This window comes from Macaca fascicularis, chromosome 13 (assembly GCF_037993035.2).
Source record: "Macaca fascicularis isolate 582-1 chromosome 13, T2T-MFA8v1.1".
NCBI classification, from domain to species: domain Eukaryota; kingdom Metazoa; phylum Chordata; class Mammalia; order Primates; family Cercopithecidae; genus Macaca; species Macaca fascicularis.
Genome location: NC_088387.1, coordinates 73,386,218 through 73,405,686, shown reverse-complemented (window position 1 = coordinate 73,405,686; position 19,469 = coordinate 73,386,218). Strand labels below are relative to the sequence as shown.

The 19,469-nt window shown below is 41.2% G+C and overlaps 1 protein-coding gene across 1 annotated transcript in view; it reads left to right on the top strand.

Annotated features, from left to right (window-relative positions):
- STON1 (stonin 1) overlaps positions 1-15,120 on the top strand; it is a 65,050-nt gene extending 49,930 nt beyond the window's left edge. The window contains exons 4-5 of the mRNA XM_074011828.1: positions 8,232-8,434; positions 11,854-15,120. Of these exons, the coding sequence (XP_073867929.1) occupies positions 8,232-8,434; positions 11,854-11,928 (278 nt within the window). The 3' untranslated portion in view covers positions 11,929-15,120. The remainder of the gene's footprint in view (positions 1-8,231; positions 8,435-11,853) is intronic.
- The last annotated feature ends 4,349 nt before the right edge of the window (positions 15,121-19,469 follow it).

Sequence of the window (19,469 nt, the reverse complement as noted above, 5' to 3'; positions counted from 1 at the left end):
CTTTTTTCTTTTTTTTTTTTTTTTTGAGACGGAGTCTCACTTTCTCACCCAGGCAGAGTACAGTAGCACAATCTTGGCTCACTGCAACCTCCACCTCTTGAGTTCAAGCGATTCTCCTGCCTCAGCCTCCCGAGTAGCCGGGACTACAGGCAGCCACCACCATGCCTGGATAATTTTTGTATTTTAGTAGAGACAGGGTTTCACCATATTGGCCAGGGTCGTCTCAAACTCCTGACCTTGTGATCCTCATGCCTCGACCTCCCAAAGTGCTGGGATTACAGCATGAGCCACTGCGCCTGGCCCATCCATCCAAATCTTTACTGAGCACTTACTGTGTACCAAGTGCCACATCAAGTGCTGGGGGTAAAGATAAATAAAAATCTGATCCCTGTTTCCAGATGGCTCACAGCTGCTGTAGTCCTTCAGAGAAATTTAAGCTCATCTAGGACCCTCCAGGCTGTGGACTTCAGAGGAAGCATTTTTCTTTGGGGTGGCCTTATGGCAGTATTTCTCAAACCTGGCTATATTATTATTATTATTATTATTATTTTGAGATGGAGTCTTACTCTGTTGCCCAGGCTGGAGTGCAGTGTGATCTCAGCTCACTGCAACCTCCGCCTCCTAGGTTCAAGTGATTCTTTCAGCTTCAGCCTCCTGAGTAGCTGGGACGACAGGCATGAGCCACCATGCCTGGCTAATTTTTGTATTTTTAGTAGAGACATGGTTTTCCCATGTTGGCCAGACTGGTCTTGAACTCCTGACCTCAAGTGATCCACCCGCCTTGGCCTCCCAAAATGTTGAGATTACAGGTGTGAGCCACCATGCCTGGCCAAACCTGACTATATTAGAATAACTTGAAAGCTTTTAAATAATCTCAATGTTCAGGCTTCACTGCATGCTAATTAAACCAGAATCTCTGGCAGGGGTTGGGGGAGGGAGCCAGGTATTTGTTTGAAGATCTCTCCAGATATAAGGTGTAGCCAGAGGGAAGAACACTACTCTCCAGGTGTTGTAAAGTTGTAGAACCAGAAGAGCAAGCCCCAGACTACAATTGACTTGAGGGGCAGCACTGCCTGCACCCTGGAGGCCATGGGACCCTGTCCATGACTCTCTGTTTGTTGCTTTAACATCTGTTGACTGATGAGAGCTTGAGCTATGGGCAGGATCCTTCAGGTGAGAGACACAGGCGTGGTGAGCTGAGGAGCTCCAAGACCCTGTGCGGAAGGGAAGTTCCTACATTGTCTTTCTTCCTGACACCCCACACCCTTCTTCATTAATGCCAAATTTCACCCCACAGCATTCTCAAGAATCACATTAATTATGTTCAGTTCCCCCAAACTAGCAAGGATAGCTCAGCCTTAGGGCAGAGTGAGGTGGTGATGGTGCAGCGTGGTCACAGTGAATGGCTTCAAACAGCACATTCTGATCAACTCTGCTGTGATGGGAGGGAAGGTCGGTATCTTCCATGATACCATGATATAATCCACTGAGATAATGTTTCCTGCTTTCTGTTTTTTTTTTGAAATGGACTGTTGCTCTGTTGCCCAGGCTGGAGTGCAGTGGTGCTCACTGCAACCGCTGCCTCCTGGGTTCAAGCAATTCTAGTGGTTCAGTCTCCCAAGTAGCTAGGATTACAGGCCCACACCACCACACTTGGCTGATTTCTTATATTTTTCATAGAGATGGGGTTTCACCATGTTGGCCAGGCTGGTCTCGAACTCCCGACCTCAGGTGATCCACCCGCCTCGGCCTCCCAGAATGCTGGGATTACAGGTGTGAGCCACCGTGCCTGGCCCCTGCTTTCTTTTATAACTTAGCTAGAGAGGCAAATTGAACCATTTGCATCTTCATGCCAGAGAAACCAGTTTGGAGGTCTTCATACAAGGTTCCAAATGGTCTATTCTAAAAGTTATTTGTGCTAGTTTTAGGTTAGAGGGTTTAAACGAAATCAGAGTATTAGCTTTTGTTTTGCTAAACAAAAAGAGAAAGAGAGGCAGGCAGAAAGTCAGGCAGGCTGGAATGCCTGTTGGAAACTCCTGGATCTGCAGGTTTCCCTTGAAATCTGGGTGATAAACTAACTCCTGTTGTTTTCTGTTGATCCTATAGAGATGGTCACAGGGACTGGAACAAAAGGTCCAAAGCAGTTTTTGCATAGACTTGAAGTGGTAATTATGCTTTTGAGAGAGAAGCACAATAGGCTCAGGCTGTGGGCTTGTGCACGTGATGTCAGAGGGACAAGAGCACAGGCCCCCTTTGTAGTCCATTCCTATTGCTCTACTTAGAGCAGGTGCTCCAGGAGGCCCTGAAGGAACTAAGCACTTGGCTAAAGCCTGGCCAGGGTGACCACATTTAATTTTCAAACTGAGAAACCATACCAATCACCTTTTCTAACTTTGGGAGTGCAGACATGTATGAAGCTTTTTGTGAAAATGATCCTGTTTATAACACTGCATTTTTTTTTCAGAGTTAATGGGGTAGTTAACTGATTCAATCAACAAGAATTTATTGAGAAGGAGGCTCACTCATTTACTCCACAAACATCTGCGAAATTTCTTCTAGGTATAGGCTCTGTGCTGAGTGTTTAGGAGATACAGACACAGACATGATTCCTACTCTATCAGAAGCTTAACAGTCTAGAAGGTGGGACCGACGCTGAAGCAGCCACCCAAGTGCACTGTGGAAAAGTGCACAGCTCCAGGCTTAGACAAACAGACGCACTTAGGGATCCCAGAGGAAAGGGTGATAAACTGCCTGGGGACTAGGGAGGGCTTCGCTTAAGAGCTGATGGCTGGGAGAGTCAATAGAGTTTCCATCAAAGAAAGAAACAGCAGAACCACAGGTGTGTAGGTGGGGGCTCTTACCTAAGTTTTGGGGCTGAGGGAGTGGTGAGTGAAGAGACCAGTGTACGAAAACCTTGTGGGCCGTGCTGTAGGGTGTGAAGTTTATCTGTCAACAGGGCCTCAGGGTTGTTTTCAGGCGTGACTGCTACAGAATCATATCTTGTTTCAGAAATGCCGGCGTGCAGTGCAGAGGAAAGATTTAGGAGTAGATTATAGACACAGGCAAGTTGGGAGGAGGTGAGGGATGCTGAGCAAAGGCAGTGGCAGTGAGAGAGGCAAGAGATGGGTGAGCGAATTCAGAGGAGGTGCCCTTCAGTGATGATAGATTCTCTATGGGCATGAGGGAAAGCGAGGGGATGGGACAAGGTCAGGGGCTCTGGCTTTGGTGGATAGGTGGGCAATGGTGCCATTAGCTGAGATCACCTGGGATCTTCTCATCACCTATCCTTTTACAATCTGTTTCCCAGCCCTGGCCACATGTTAGCATCATTAAAGCTTCAAACACATACCCATATTTGGGCCCCATCCCCTACTAATCAGGCTCTGTGAAGATGAGGCCCAGGTATTGATATTTCTAAAGGCTCATGCAGCCAGGGTTGAGAACTACTGACCTGATCCCCTCGGCAGGGATCATTCCTCCCTGCTCTGCATATACCTGTGTCTTCTAGAGCTCTATTATTGCTCTCCTATGAGCATTTATTTATTTATTTGTTTGTTTATTTATAAGACAGAGTCTTGCTCTGCCACCCAGCCTGGAGTACAGTGGCATGATCTTGGCTCACTGCAACCTCCATCTTCTGGGTTCAAGAGATTCTTCTGCCTCAGCCTCCCGAGTAGCTGGGACTACAGGTGTGCACCACCATGCCCGGCTAATTTTTATATTTTTAGTAGAGACGGGGTTTCACCATATTGGCCAGGCTGGTCTCAAACTCTTGACCTCGTGACCTGCCTGGTTTGGCCTCCCAAAATGCTGGGATTATAGACATGAGCCACTGCGCCCGGCCTCCCATGAGTATTTATTAGCAGTGGAGCTCACCAAGAACAATGACAAGAATGGGCATTTCCAGGGAAACTGACTGAACCTGATCTTGGCCTTCAGGAATTCTTTTGTAAAACTGTCATATCACCAGGCCCACACAGGACAACATTTTACAGGCATTTCAGTCAATTACACAGTGATAATTCACTGAACAAATCCTTTGGGATCACAGCTGCTTTATTGAGATCAGGTCTGTGCACAAAGAGGAGGCCCAGGGAAAACACAGTGGGGCTGTGTCAGGTGGCGTCCAGAGGGCATGGTGCAGCTGTGGGCCTGGCTTGGGGCAGGACATAACTGGGATTACAGGGCCCTGCACCAAGCTTCTCCACTGAGGGGGTGGGGAGGGCAATGCAGAGAGTGAGAGGGTGCCAGGGCAGGCTATAACCTAATTTGCCTCTTGAGAAGTATGGTAATAATAAGATTGGAGCAGAAAGGAAATCTTTGTCCTGAGGCAGTGCTTCTCAAACTTGTGTGTGCTGAGGTATCACCTTGTTCAAATGTGGATTCTGACTAAGCAGGTGGGATCTGAAATACTGTGTTTCTAACAAGTGCTGATGTGATGCCAATGCATCTGGCCCAAGGAACACACTTAGAACAGTAGGATCCCAGAATGCATCTCTATTTTTCTATATGACTTTTAGATCAGTTGTGTATTTAGAGAACAAAAAGTTTTTAAAAAGTTCTTTAAAATTTTATCATTTTCAAGATAGTTTCTGAAAAACATGCTTTATTTGAAAAGATACTTCGAAAATGGAAACAGAATGAATAGCACTGGAGTGCAGTGGGGAGATCTCAGCTCACTGCAACCTCTACCTCCTAGGCTCAAGCCATCCTCCTACCTCAGCCTCCCAAGTAGCTGGGACCACAGCATGTGCCACCATGCCTGGCTAATTTTTTGTATTTTTGGTAGAGATGGGGTTTTGCCATGTTGCTCAGGCTGGTCTCGAGTTCCTCAGCTCAGGCAATCCACCCACCTTGGCCTTCCGAGTGCTGGGATTACAGGTGTAAACTACCGCACCTGGCAAGAACATATAAACTAGTCTACTATGCTCTAATTATAAAACTTTTTTTTTTTTTTTTTTGCCTTCCTGGGAATTCAAGGGATTAGGATTGACATTTTTTATTGAGGAAATCACCTGTGATTTCTGGAAAAGTGGGAAGGGGTACTGGTCCCTTAATGTCCCTTCTAACCAGCTTGTCAATGTTTAGTATTCCTTCAACAGTGGGCACGTCTCTCATTTTACAACAAAGGTTTGCCTGAGGCACTAACTCACAGACTTCATTCATACTAAGGTGTGAATGACAGCAGAGGAGCTTAGGCTTTGTTGGGGTGGTAGAGAGAGAGACAGAAAGAGAAAGGAAGAAAAAGAAATACAGCTGAAGACAAATGAGGATGCTGGTTAGCCAGAGGAGGTGTATATGGTGGCACAGAATTATTAAGAGGAATGAGAGTGGTGGAGGATCAATTAAATATATCTACCTCTAATTTCCAAATTTTTCTACTTTTCTCTTTTTTTCTCTGCCCTGTCATCAGCATGTTGGTTGCTCTCTCCTCCTCCACTTCTGTTATCCTCTTGCTATTCATTCCCTTTGGCCCTCTAACAGTTCAGTTTCAGTTTCAGATGTAAAATATTTTGGTTCAAGAGGGACTGGATAGCAACTAGACCTAAGATTTTGTGATTTACTGATCCCCCATCCTAAGAAAAGGAATGATGTTGAGAGAACAATGACCGAAGCTGGACAGTTCCCCCTGGTGGTCAGCACTGAGATAACATGATTTTCCTTTATCTTTTTTTTTTTTTTTTTTTTTTTTTTTTTTTTGAGACGGAGTCTCACGCTGTTGCCCAGGCTGGAGTGCAGTGGCGCGATCTCGGCTCACTGCAAGCTCCGCCTCCCGGGTTCCCGCCATTCTCCTGCCTCAGCCTCCTGAGTAGCTGGGACTACAGGCGCCCGCCACCGCGCCCGGCTAATTTTTTGTATTTTTAGTAGAGACGGGGTTTCACTGTGGTCTCGATCTCCTGACCTTGTGATCCGCCCGCCTCGGCCTCCCAAAGTGCTGGGATTACAGGCTTGAGCCACCGCGCCCGGCCTCCTTTATCTTTTATTCATTAATTGGTGAATTTGACAAATACTCCGTGAAGCCCCAAACATGACAGACATTGTGCTAAGGACAGACATGACACCTGTCCCTATGGAGCACAAAGTCTGAAGAGGGAGTGTGTTACTAAACATTGTAGAGCATTTAGCATTTTCAAAAGCCATAAAAAATAAGCCGGAAAATTTGAAAGGAAAAAGGCTTTCTTTTACCATTTTTAAAGAAAAGCAGGTAGAAAGGTTTTGTTTCTGACACTTTTGTAGCACTGAGTCTTCAACTTGGGTTTAGTTCTTTTCTTCAGTTTTCGTCGTAAAATTTCCCCAAATAAGTTTTTCTTATAAAGTGTGAGTATCAAATCAGATCATGTCTAGTATAATTTTTGACTCTGAATGTGTAGCATTCACAGTCCCTTTATTAGCAAAATTATAGTAATTAAATAATTCTGGCTTTATAATTGAATAGCACTTCACAAAATAATATGTCTAGCTCATCTATATTGCTATAGAATACTACTGCCCCAGTGCTGTATGTGTATGAACTGGTTAATCCTCACAACAGCCCTTATAAGGTTCAGGTTATCCTCATTATCCACATTTTCAGATGGAGAAACTGAGGCTCAGAGAGATAAGCAATTTGTAACCCTAGCCTTAATCACTTTGCCATAACAAGACTGAGGAGTGCCTGCAGTAAGTGTAAATGAACTTACTGTATCCTCACTGCAGGCAGAGGACTAGAAAGAGTAATGGAGTGGAATCTCTCTGGGTATGTGTGTATGAGAATGAAGTTATCACTTGCCTGCAGTGATCCAGGTTGTTAAGAGCACCTCAGAGGCCACTGTTGTCCTACCCTTTCTGTAAGTGGTAGAGGTGGCTAATGAGCATCTGTTAGTTAATTGATTGATGACTTTTCAAGGCTTTTTACAGCCTTAGAATTCTATTAGTCACTCTACAAGAAACAGGTTGTATGGAAGGAAAGGTAATTTATCTTTTAAGAATTAAGTGAAATCCTTTAAACTCTTGTTTTTGTGCCTAAAGCTATATTCTGATGGGAATGCTGTTTCTCCAACTATGTCAGTGGTACAGTAATTTAATTTGGTTCTTGAAATTACTCTTATGTCATACATTTATTTAAGTAAAGATAGCCACATTGGATATGGAGATGCCATGAACAATGCAACAGGATCACAGAATGTTTGTAAAGCTGCTACAGTGATTACAATGAAAATATTTTTCATTTCTTTATAACACACACACACACACACATACTCTATGACCCTCATCTAAAATCTTTGAATATATCCAATATCTCTGGGTCTGGCACTGAACCTGGCCTGGCATAGCATAGATTCTCAATAAGTGACAAATTGAGTGAAAACCAATATTAGATTAAAATATTCAAGGCCAATATGTCCATTTCCACTCTCTATAGCTGTTTCAGTCAAAGTATTTTGGAAAGATGAGTGAGAATTAGAGTAGGGAAAAATAATTTGTTCCACCGAAAAAAGAATTCTTGGCCTGGAACATTTTCTGAAAAGTTAAGTTTAGCTTTTAAAAATCAGAATTTAAAAATATGACTTAATTTGGGATGTTTATTTTTGAGTTATCTATAAATAGATTGTAAGAAAATGAATAAATTAATAATTATAAGATGTTAGTCTAAGAGAAAGAGGCTTGTACAGGTCTTGAGCACATTGTGGCCAAATGATTATGTTTAATATAAATATTACTCATATCTTTTAATTAAGGAAAACAATTAAGTTTAGCAATATTACTATATTGTTTAATATAAATTAAACATTAATATTAAACAATATTGCTTAATATAAATGTTTAGCAGATTATATTAGTATTATAATATAGTAATAATATGATTATATTATATATTATATACTAACATATAAATATAGTAATATTTCTAATTAATATTAGTAATACTTCTAATTGAAAACGTTTTTAGGAGTTCATCTGTGCCTGCGTATAGTAATATATTTTTTATTTTTTCTATTTTTAAATTTTTACCACTCATTCAAAACAGTAATAAAGTCATACTTTTAAAGCTAGCACTTAAAAATCGCAGACAGCTTTCCCCTAGTTAGTGCAAAATCGTAGATTTTCATGGTATGTTGTTTAAATGGAATTTGCACTGCTGCAGTGCTAATGAAATTCCTTAGTAAGAGAGATGAATGCCTTTTATGTTGAAGAGAAATGTTCAATGGCCATTAAAATACTTTGACTATTTGATTTTTTCTTTCCTCAAGGTCTTGATCATCCTCATTGTCTGTCATACAAATTAGAGCTTGGATCAGACCAAGAAATTCCCTCTGATTGGTATCCATTTGCTACTGTTGAGTTTTCCGTGCCTGACACCTGTGCCTCAAAGACAGAGGTCAGGTCTCTGGGGGTGGAGAGTGATGTCCAGCCACAGAAACATGTTCAGCAGCGAGCTTGCTACAACATCCAGGTACATCCCACAGCTTCCAGAACTGTGACCTGATTTGGCTTTAAATATTTGTTTTGCTGTCTTTTGTGATCGTGTGTGTGTTGTGTGTGTGTATATGTGTGGTGGGATTTGCCCTAGAGAGGATCTCAGCTTTGGAAACTTGATGGCCACCAGTGAGCTTAGCACTTCCTCTCCCTTCTGGAGAATGTTGGGAACACTTAATAATTTAGCTCTCAATGAAAAATGTATATTAAAAATGAATCTACATTTTAGAAGTATATTTATAAGAAAAATTATGATGTTAGGGCACAATTTCTCAAAATATGTGCTGCAGAACACATGTCCCAAATAATTATCCAAGAAAAAAATAAGTTAGGGAATGCCATATACTAAATTAATGTTAAATAAAGGCCCCCAAGAAGTCCTGCAATAAGGAAACTTGTTAAACTTAGTTAACCCAGTTTTTCCAATTCATTGGCTATTGTGTCTTGTCTATGTGGGTGTGTGTATATAAAACACTTATCCCTATCTTGTGGAATAGTATTCTGTGCAGCATGCTTTAGGAAATGCCGAGTTTCTCTATTATGGTAGTTTTCAGTTTATGTATTTATTTATTTATTTTTTTAAGATGGCATCTCACTGTGTCACCCAGGCTGGAGTGCAGTGGCATGATCTTGGCTCACTGCAACCTCCGCCTCCTGGGTCCAAGCGATTCTCCTGCCTCAGCCTCTCAAGTAACTGGGATTACAGGCGCCACCATGCCCAGCTATTATTATTATTTATTATTATTATTATTATTATTATTATTATTGTATTTTTAGTAGAGATGGAGTTTCGCCACGTTGGCCAGGCTGGTCTCAAACTCCCGACCTTAGGTGATCTGACCATCTCGGCCTCCCAAAGTACTGGATTACAGGCATGAGCCAGCATGCCTAGCCTATTGGTAGCTTAAAGTTTTATTTAAAATTTTTAAATAGAGATGGGATCTCACTATGTTGGTCAGGCTGGTCTCAAATTCCTGGTCTCAAGTGATCCTCCTGCCTCAGCCTCCCAAAGTGCTGGGATTACAAGTGTGAGCCACCATGTCCAGCCTGGTATTATGGTGGTTTTAAATGTTTGCCATCAGCTCTTCTGATGAACTTAGGACAGACATTCTTAGGCAGATGAACTAAAGGAGGACATACACTTACATCTGTTTCTAAACTTGTTTTCCCTCCTTATCCTCAAGTTTCGTACGTATATGGATGTCCTCTGCCACATATTTCCCACAGTATCTTGAAATGGTGATGTATCTTGCTGGTCTTGTTTAAAAGGTTTTTTTTGTTTGTTTTTGGTTTTTTTTTGAGACGGAGTCTTGCTTTGTTGCCCAGGTTGGAGTGCAGTGGCACGATTTCGGCTCACTGCAACCTCCACCTCCTGGGTTCAAACAATTCTCCTGCCTCAGCTTCCCGAGTGGTTAGGATTACAGGCTCCTGCCACCACGCCTGGCTAATTTTTTGTATTTTTAGTAGAGATGGGGTTTCACCATGCTGGCCAGGCTGGTCTCAAACTCCTGACCTCATGATCTGCCTGCCTCGGCTTCCCAAAGTGCTGGGATTATAGGTGTGAGCCACCACACGTGACCTAAACGTATTTTATAACTAGAAAATATTTCAAAAATCACAAAAATTAGACATTGCATTACAGACAGGTGGTTCGGTTTAGAATTTATGTTTCCCTTCTGACTTTCACATGAGCAACATTTTATAATTTCTAGTATCATTTATTTTATTTTTTAAAAATTTAAATTTTGCCTGTGACACAGCCCTCAGGAGGTCCTGAGGACGTGTGCCCCTCGAATAGCATTTTAAAATCTATGTGTTGCTTGACTTGCAGCAATGATTAATGCCATTCTGATTTCCTACTCATTTATTTCTATTAAAAATAGTGATATTATAGATGACATCGTTAATATCAACTGGGTTTCCTATACTATAGTAATGTGAGTCAGGATTTTTCTTTATTTTTGGACTATCTGTTTAGAAGTCTATGTTTGGGTCCAGTTACCTTTTTCTGCTGATAAAGGTAGTGATAGGTAGTGCTGTGACCTGAAGGATGTATTTCCCCGGCATGTGGGAATTGCCTCGGCTGAAGATAGCTGCCTTCCCCGAGGTCATGTCTCCTTCCTGGAATCTAGGCAGGGGTGGACAGACACCTTTGCATCAACTTGGGCTAACTCTGTAGGTCAGCCCAGCTTCAGCTCTCCAGGGCATGGGCAGAAGCCTTCATTCTGACTACATGGCAGCCCAGCTTCTCTCTCTGCCCATTTAGCTTCATTTCCTGCAATGTTTCCGTGAATGTTGAACTCAACAGCACTCTCCAGTAAACTTTCTGCACACGGATCTCCATCTCAGAGTCTATTTCTTGGGGAACCTGACCTGTAACACTAGGTATATAACTATTATGTGTGACTGAAATGTAGGTTAAGTTCGCATGGAGACTACATTTATACTTATTTTCTTATTCACAGGACGTGCCAGCTTCATGCAGTTTTAGTGGACAATTAAAAATTACAAAGTATCTCTAGCTTTAATGGCATTTACTAGTTGATCTGCACCTGGCGGCAGTTTCAAAACGTTTTCTTCCATTCAGTAATTCTCTGTTACAGTTTTAAAGTGCCAGATACCGCTCCACATGCAGGGACACAGCGGTGTGAACAGAGAGACAAAGTCCCTGTCCTCATGGAGCATAGTTTCTAGTGGGGGGACATGAAAAACAGTTAGTAGATAAATAAATAATATGATTTCAACTAACGACAAATTATAAGAAGATAATAAAATAGGGTAACAGGATAGAGAACGACCGGAGGACTTTATCTGGGGTAGTCCTGGAGGACCTCCGGGAGGATGTGACGTTTGAGCTGAGACAAAAATGATGAAAAGCAGATGGTTTGGCCCAGCTGGCTTACTATTAGTTTGCTGCAAAAGTAATCACGGTTTTTGCCATTAGTTTTGCACCAACCTAATAGTTTGTAAGCTGGTTTGTTTCAGTTAGATAATTGGGTGCATTATAAATCTCAGGGGAGCCAATGGCTAGATATAAGATACAGCCATATATTCAGGGGGAGGGATAATTGGTCATATGTCTAGTCAGATCTGTAAATGTTTTTCTCAATATATGTATTCTGTACACATTTTATAAAAACTACGTTTGACTTAGAAGACAGTTTTGGTGCTCTTGAAGATTTGACCCTGGCGGGGAGGATTTGTGGGGGGCTCTGTTGTTCAACAGGAGAGCAGAGTGCCTCACTTGGAAGCTGCTGTAGGAGGGTAGAGGGCTGTGTCTGTGTCCAAAGGGTGAGGTTTGTGGAGTCTGTGCCGCATGTATAAAATAGGACTGAAGAGGTGTGAGTGCTGCGTTGCATTTGTTAATGCTGCCTATGTTTTGCTTTTGCATAACAGGTTGAAATAGAAAAGAAGTGGATTAAAATCGATGGAGAAGACCCAGATAAAATTGGTGACTGCATAACTCAGTAGGAGTAGCGAGAGTTTATGATGACAGCCCACTTGTCAAATATGTAATTCACCGACACCACACCAAGTCCTGCTACTGTAGAGTGGAAATGACTTCTGAACAGTGGTTTTAAGACAGGTCTGATGACTGTGTTTAGAGAAGTTTAGACCTAAAACTGAACAATCTGTGTTTTATGCTTTTCATATGTTTTTGTCCTAGGGGTTCGATCTAAAATGTTTCTATAATTTGTGTGATGTTTTGCTTCCTATTGAAACTCAAAGGCACAATTACTCATTGTGTGACCCTGCAGCCTGTTTGATTTTTGATTACTCAGTGGCTGATTGTTTTGCTCCCTGGATTACTGAGGTGCCGTCTTTATTTTTTCCCATCTCTTCTTGCTGGTTAGTGCCTGTACTAGAGGGTGAGGGAATCAAAGGAGACATACACCAAAATACTTAATTTTCCCTCTTGCTTGCCTCTGAAATGTGGCTAGGTATAGAATGATGTTGAAACTACAGGCTAAAATGTAGATTTGGAAGTATCTGTGCTTTTGAATTACTTATTTTCCTGTCCTCTTACCACATTGGTAAGTAATAATTGGCTATATTTGGTACCTGTCTCTCTCCTACTGTATTGTCATTTTCAAAATGTGTTTGTATTCTAGTGTGTGCTGCAAAGAAGCTATTTCTGTTGTCCTACATATTTTAGTATAAATCACTAAGACGTATTTCCTTTCACTTGGCAGGATTCCTTTCAAAATGGAATCTGAGTATTAGACACTAGTTAAAATATTTATAGATATTAAAGATGAATTTTTAAAATTTATAAATACTATTTTCCAAAAGTACAGACTCTAAGGATATATTTTGATAAAGTATTATTTGTAATGAACACAAGCCTCTCTTGAGTAGAAGTTTAAATCACATGATGATTATTTTATACTAGTTCTGCTATCATGCTATTTTATGCTAATTCTGCTTATTTTGGAGTATTTTTCATTAAGGTGAGCAAAGTGAAAGATACTTGGTACTTTACCCAGATTTCTAAGAGGCAACATTTTTATTCTTCAGAGTCAGGTAAATGACTATAATGGTTTGGTTTTTAATGAAAAGTCAATAGCATTAGTAGCTATAATTCCATTTATAATTTTCTTTTAGCATTTACAGTGAAAAGTGAGAATTTTAAAATGTATGGAATCTATTTTCCAGATTTATTTGTAGTCTGAAAAACAAACTCCCCCATGTGGTATTAATATGCCTTCAATTTATGTTGAATCTTAAACATAATTAGGAGGTTTTTTTTCTATTTGCTAGATTTGTTTTGAGTCAAAACTGATTTAATGTTCTTCCAAATAACATTTATGTGTTGGCCTACAGAGTTTATTTCATGTGTTTTATTTAATATTATGTTACATCCATTGCAATCTGTTCAAAAACAGATTAAGACAAACATTTATGATGGTCTGTATCAATCAGCAGATTTTATTGCTTTTCATTATTTTACTCTAAAGGCAAAGGATGCAAAAGGTGATGGTTGGTTGAAAGGAATTGCTATTACTGTTTTTATTTTTTACTTTTTTTGAAACAGAGTCTCATTCTGTTGCCCAGGCTGGAGTGCAGTGGCATGATCTTGGCTCACTGCAACCTCCGTCTCCTGGGTTCAAGCGATTCTCCTGCCTCAGCCTCCCAAGTAGCTGGGATTACAGGTGCAAGCCACCATGCCCAGCTAAAATTATTTTGTATTTTTAGTAGAGATGGAGTTTCCCCAGGTTGGCCAGGCTGGTCTCGATCTCCTGACCTCAGGTAATCCGCCAGCCTTGACCTCCCAAAGTTCTGGGATTACATGCATGAGCCACCATGCCCGGCTGCTATTTCTCTTTTAAACTACATTTGATGCCTTGCTTATAATATCATATGCTTGAGGCTCACTGTTGATATAGAGTAGGGCAAATCTGTGTATGTCATTTAAAAAAATTCCACCATCTTTTCTTATCATCTGATGTGGGCGTACTCTAGAGTGACTTCAGTCTGCTCAGAACAAATACGGAGGCAGGCCGAAACTGATGCTACCCATGGTCCCAGTGAAGTTAGCTGGGTTAATTACTGCCATTCTTTTCTGAGTGTGTTTTATGGCATCCTGCGACAAAGAACTCACAGTCTGATTAGGATGAACTTAATGACTATTTACACCTCAAAATATATTCAGCAGAGGGTTCACTTAATTGCCCCCCATGCTTCACAGGTCGACTAGTATCCCTCCCTGCCAGGGTTATTCACTCACAAGCCACCGGGCCTACAGGACATCTCAAGATTCAGTGTTGACAATATAAAAAAGCTGGACTAAAGCCCAAATGGAGTGTCTGTGGCAATGCAGAGGGTGAAAGCATTAACAGCGGGGTGTTACGGCATAATTGTTAATTTACACATCTATTAGGATCCTTAAATATTCATTACTTAGTGTTAAATTAACATTCTGTGTAGAGAGGGGAGGCTTATTCAATTCTTCTGACCTCAGAACTGGCAAGAGGTCAGATGTGACTACAGAACTCTAGGAGAAAAATCAGGTAGGATTCAAATTAAGTAGAACTGCCCTTGCTGGAATAGTGATCTTCAAAAAACCCTTGCTTTTAAGGGAGGGAAGCGGGGAAGGAAAGGAATGAGGGAGGAAAGATTCCTTTCTAGCATTCATTTTGCTTTAGATCATTCCATTGTGACTTTGGCCATTTTGGAGTCAAATGAGCAGACTTCCAAGGAGCTGACCAGTTTGTGACTCGTCTGCTCACTTTTCCAGTTACAGGATCACATTAACAGTGTAAATGAATTCATGGGTAGATCATTTGTGCAGATCTAAATTTAAGGACATTTCCTTTTTCTGTGGGAATCACAAGAGTTCATCCATTAAAAAAAGATATGTAAAAAAGATACTTTCCAGCACATAAATAAAGGCTGGAATTTTACAACCTGATGTATATATTAGACAGTTCTAGGATGTTAGTTCCCTTCATTCCAGAGCTATGCTTGTGATACAGCCCCTTTTCTTATAAATTCAGTTAGAAGGCCTTTCTTAACAATGACTATTATAATGTTTTACTTAAAGTATGGTTTTATATTCTGTCAATGCAAATACAAAACAGGTTGAGCCTTAATAATCATGTAACAAAATATTTTGTAGATTAAATATTGATTTTTCAAAAATTAAAAATGTATTTCAAATGATTCTTACTGTGCTGTGAATGTATATCTTCTTCTGCAAGACCTGGGGTTCTTTTTTTTTCTTAAGGTATGAAGTCAATTTCAATAACCTTAAACAATTGACTCTCTGTCAGGCATATGTCAGACTCCAATCTTAAGGAGTCAGTGACCATGACCTCTTGGCATATCCTGGAAAAATGACATCATCAAAGTATAGTTGATAATGTTATAAAAGATGATTTTAAAAATAGGGTATAATCATGACTCATAAAGATAAGAGGCCGGGCGCGGTGGCTCACGCCTGTAATCCCAGCACTTTGGGAGGCTGAGGTGGGCGAATCACGAGGTCAGGAGATCGAGACCATCCTAGCTAACATGGTGAAACCCTGTCTCTACTAAAAATACAAACACAAAAAAATTAGCCAGACATGTTGGCCGGCACCTGTGGTCCCAGCTACTCAGGAGGCTGAGGCAGGAGAACGGCGTGAACCCGGGAGGCAGAGCTTGCAGTGAGCTGAGATTGCACCACTGCACTCCAACCTGGGCGACAGAGCGAGACTCTGTCTCAAAAATAAAATAAAATTAAATTAAAAAAAATGAAATGAATACATGCATAAGATTACTACTACTCAAAGCCTTTCACAAATTTTCCTTGAAAATAGGAAAAACTTTGTCCACAGTATTCCATGGAATTTTCAAACTTTGGCAACTTGTAGAGTAGTCCTGTAGAATTAATGTGCACCTAAAAGCCATGTTTTTAAAGTTTAGAAAACCAGTTTTACATAATTGTACAGAATATATTTCAGGTAAGGTATACGTGTGGGTGGTAGGGGGTTGCGGGGGTGGAGGGAAGTTGTGGGGGAGTGGAGGGAGACCATAAGAGATACGAAGGTAAATCAGTGCTTATAAAGGACCGACCTAACAACCTCTCCACCCTCCTTTTTGCAAGAAATCTGCCTTGTGTTGAAATTAAATTTTTATTTAGCTACTAAAGTTAATATTTCAAAATGGCATCAGTACTTCATAGAAGACAGAAATGAAGCACCATTTTAGCCACTGCTAGGACTCACAAGGCTTGGTCCTAGTTCTTCAGGAACGACAAAAGGATTGAGTGGCAAAAACTGACTGTATTTGTAACAACAGTCCTCAAAATCCCATCCATCAATTCTTTCCTGTTTTGTCTCAACTCTGGCTAGACTGTCCCACCACTTTTGTGTAGACACAGGGTAGATTTTGATGTTGTCTCTCCTAGACCCTACCCATCCTCTGCAGCTACTGTATTCCAAGGAACTTATACCCTTAGCCAGGGCCCTAAAACATAGGGCTATATGTATTCTGTTGAATCATATGTAATCGCCAATATTTACCTTTCTTGATGGGAATTTCACGGGCTCAATCTAATTATCCCTATATTTCCCTGGGTCATATGATACAAGCATTTTTCGTTATCCTGCTTAGAAATGGTATTGAAATATGAATTTGACTCTAATTTTTAAAGGAAGACAGAGTTGCTAGTCAAGAAGCAAATAGTTGAACTATAAAAAACCATAGATACAAGCTACAAGTAATATTGTGCCTTTAAAATCATGTTTCATCTGTAAGGAAAAGGAAAACTGATTAGATTAATTGCCCCATGTTTTAAAATATTTCAGTTCATTTCCATGAGACTTCCTGGGGAAGAAAGGCACAGCATCATTAGACTCTGGGTTTTGCTGCTTCCCCTTCATGTATCTGCACTCGCACAGCCTTCCAAACTTCAGAGGGAAGAGTGGCTTCTTTAAATAATATGATTGCGTGTGTTGCCATTTTGCTGAGAAGCCCCTTTTGTAGAACCCAGCATTGTGAACTCCATGAAATGTAATTTGCAGTACATTCTTGAAACAGAAGAGGGTGCTCTCAGGCAAGCTGATGCTACCCGGTGCTAGAAATTTAAATTTGGTGTTGCTTGTATTATGATTAGTACAAGATCTTGGGGGCATTCAATAAAGCATTTCAAAGCATGTGAGTCCAGTGGAGTATAATTAAAATTAATGCAATAGACAAACACATTAAAGTATTCTTAATGCCTAGTCTAAAAATGCTGTCAAATACAATTTTACATATCCCAAAGATTTAAATACTATGCTCATCTCTAAACATTTCTAACTATTATAGAGAAAGAAAAACAGTGTCTTCCTTCTCCGCAGGTTTCAAACAAAATTTTTCTAATGAGAGTTAATAAACTCAAAATCTTCTTTCTTTAAAATATTTGTAAGCTATTATAATTAATTCATCCTGTTTTGGCATGTGTCAAAGTCAATGTGGTCTCTAAAAATCTCCAGTCCAGGATTGTACTTTCAGCTTCTTAGGTAAGAACAAGCAAAGATAATATGCTTTCAGGAGAATATTTCGTGCTGCCTTGACTCAGGGACAAGCCTTGGTACTCTTTCAGTCCTCAGAAAGCAGTAATGAACAATGTCCTTTTCAAGATGGGCTCTGTGTTTCTCTCCGAAATCTTCCTGGGTGGATGTTGTCATTCTTTCATAAAGCCAGTTAGGACACTCTCTTTCCAAAAGCCTTATATCATGAGTAAGTCTATGAGTGTAGCTGAACGCATGCAGCATTCCCAAAGCATTCTGAACTACAGAAGGCTTCCTTAACACATTGGCTGCCAGTTTGCCTCTCTGAATCACCTCAAAATGCAGTGTGACCTTTGTTCCAAATAATCATCTTGCTGGTCATTCTAATTTTTTTAAGTGCTTACTATACGTCTGCAGTTTTCTAGGTACTAGGGATCAGCAACTACAAAGACAGTTAATTCCTGCTCTTATAGGGAGTATATAATAGTGGGGGAAGTCAGATGATAAATATCAAGTTGTGATTATTGCTAAGCAGAAAAATAAAGCAGGGTAAAACAATAAAGAGGTGTAGAAGAGTGCCATTTTAGATAGGTTGGTAAGGAATGTTCTCTTTGATGAGATGACATTCTAGCAGCGAGACCTGAAAGAAATGAGGTAGAGTGCCTCCCAGATCTCCAGGGAAGAGTGTGTCCAGCAGAGGGCTCTGCTAGTGCACAGGTGGGGGACTCGGGGTGCTAACCCATCAGAGGAACATCACAGAGGACAGATGGCCGCTGGGTGGCTATATCGGAATGAGCAAGGGGGTGGGATAGAGGTGGAAAGAGATCAGAGAGATCGTGGGGAGGTGGGGGAGGCAGACCACCTAGGGTTTTGTGGGCCATGGATTTTATTCTGAGTGAGATGGGAGCCCCTGGAAGGCTTTGTGCAGAGGAGGGATAGAACTCTGTTACATGTTAAGATGATTCTGTGGACATAAAAAGGAGGTAAAGGCAGCAGCAGAGAAAGTAGTTAAGAGTCTATTGCAGGCCGGGCGCGGTGGCTCAAGCCTGTAATCCCAGCACTTTGGGAGTCCGAGACGGGTGGATCACGAGGTCAGGAGATTGAGACCATCCTGGATAACACGGTGAAACCCCGTCTCTACTAAGAAATACAAAAAACTAGCCGGGCGAGGTGGCGGGCGCCTGTAGTCCCAGCTACTCGGGAGGCTGAGGCCGGAGAATGGCGTGAACCCGGGAGGCGGAGCTTGCAGTGAGCTGAGATCCGGCCACTGCACTCCAGCCTGGGCTACAGAGCGAGACTCCGTCTCAAAAAAAAAAAAAAAAAAAAAAAAAAAAGAGTCTATTGCAATATCTCAGGTGTCTTAGTCCTTTCTTGCTGCTATACCTGAGACTGAGGGATAGCAAAAATTTCTCACAGCAGAAATTTCTCACAATCTGGAGGCTGGGAAGTCCAAGATCAAGTGCCAATAGATTCAGTGTCTGGTGAGTGCCTGTCTGTTCCTCATAGTAGGCACGTTCTTGCTGTGTCCTCACATGGCAGGAGGGGCAACAGGGCTCTCTGAACCCTCTTTTATGAGGGCACTAATCCCATTCATAAGGACAGAGCCTTCACACCTAATTACCTCCCAAAGGCCCCACCTTTTCATCATCTTGGGGGTTAGGTTTCAACATACGAATTTTGCGTGGGACACAAACATTCAGATAGCATCAGGTGAGAGGTGATGGAGATTGAGAGTGGTGACAGGAGATGAAAAATGGTTGAATTCGGAACATATGTGAAACATGGAGCCAATAGTATATGCCGATGGATTAGATGTGGGGCGTGAGGGAAAGAAGGGAACCAAGACCACTGCCAGATTTTTGGCCTGAGCAGCGAAAGAATGGAGTTGATTTTATGGATGAGGGGAAGAGTGTTGTAGGAGCAGGTTTTGGGGAGAAAGATCAGGAATTCATGTTTGGATATGCTAACTTTGAGATGGCTATTAGATATACAATGGAGAGAGCAAGTAGCAATTGAATGTACAAGGCAGGAAAG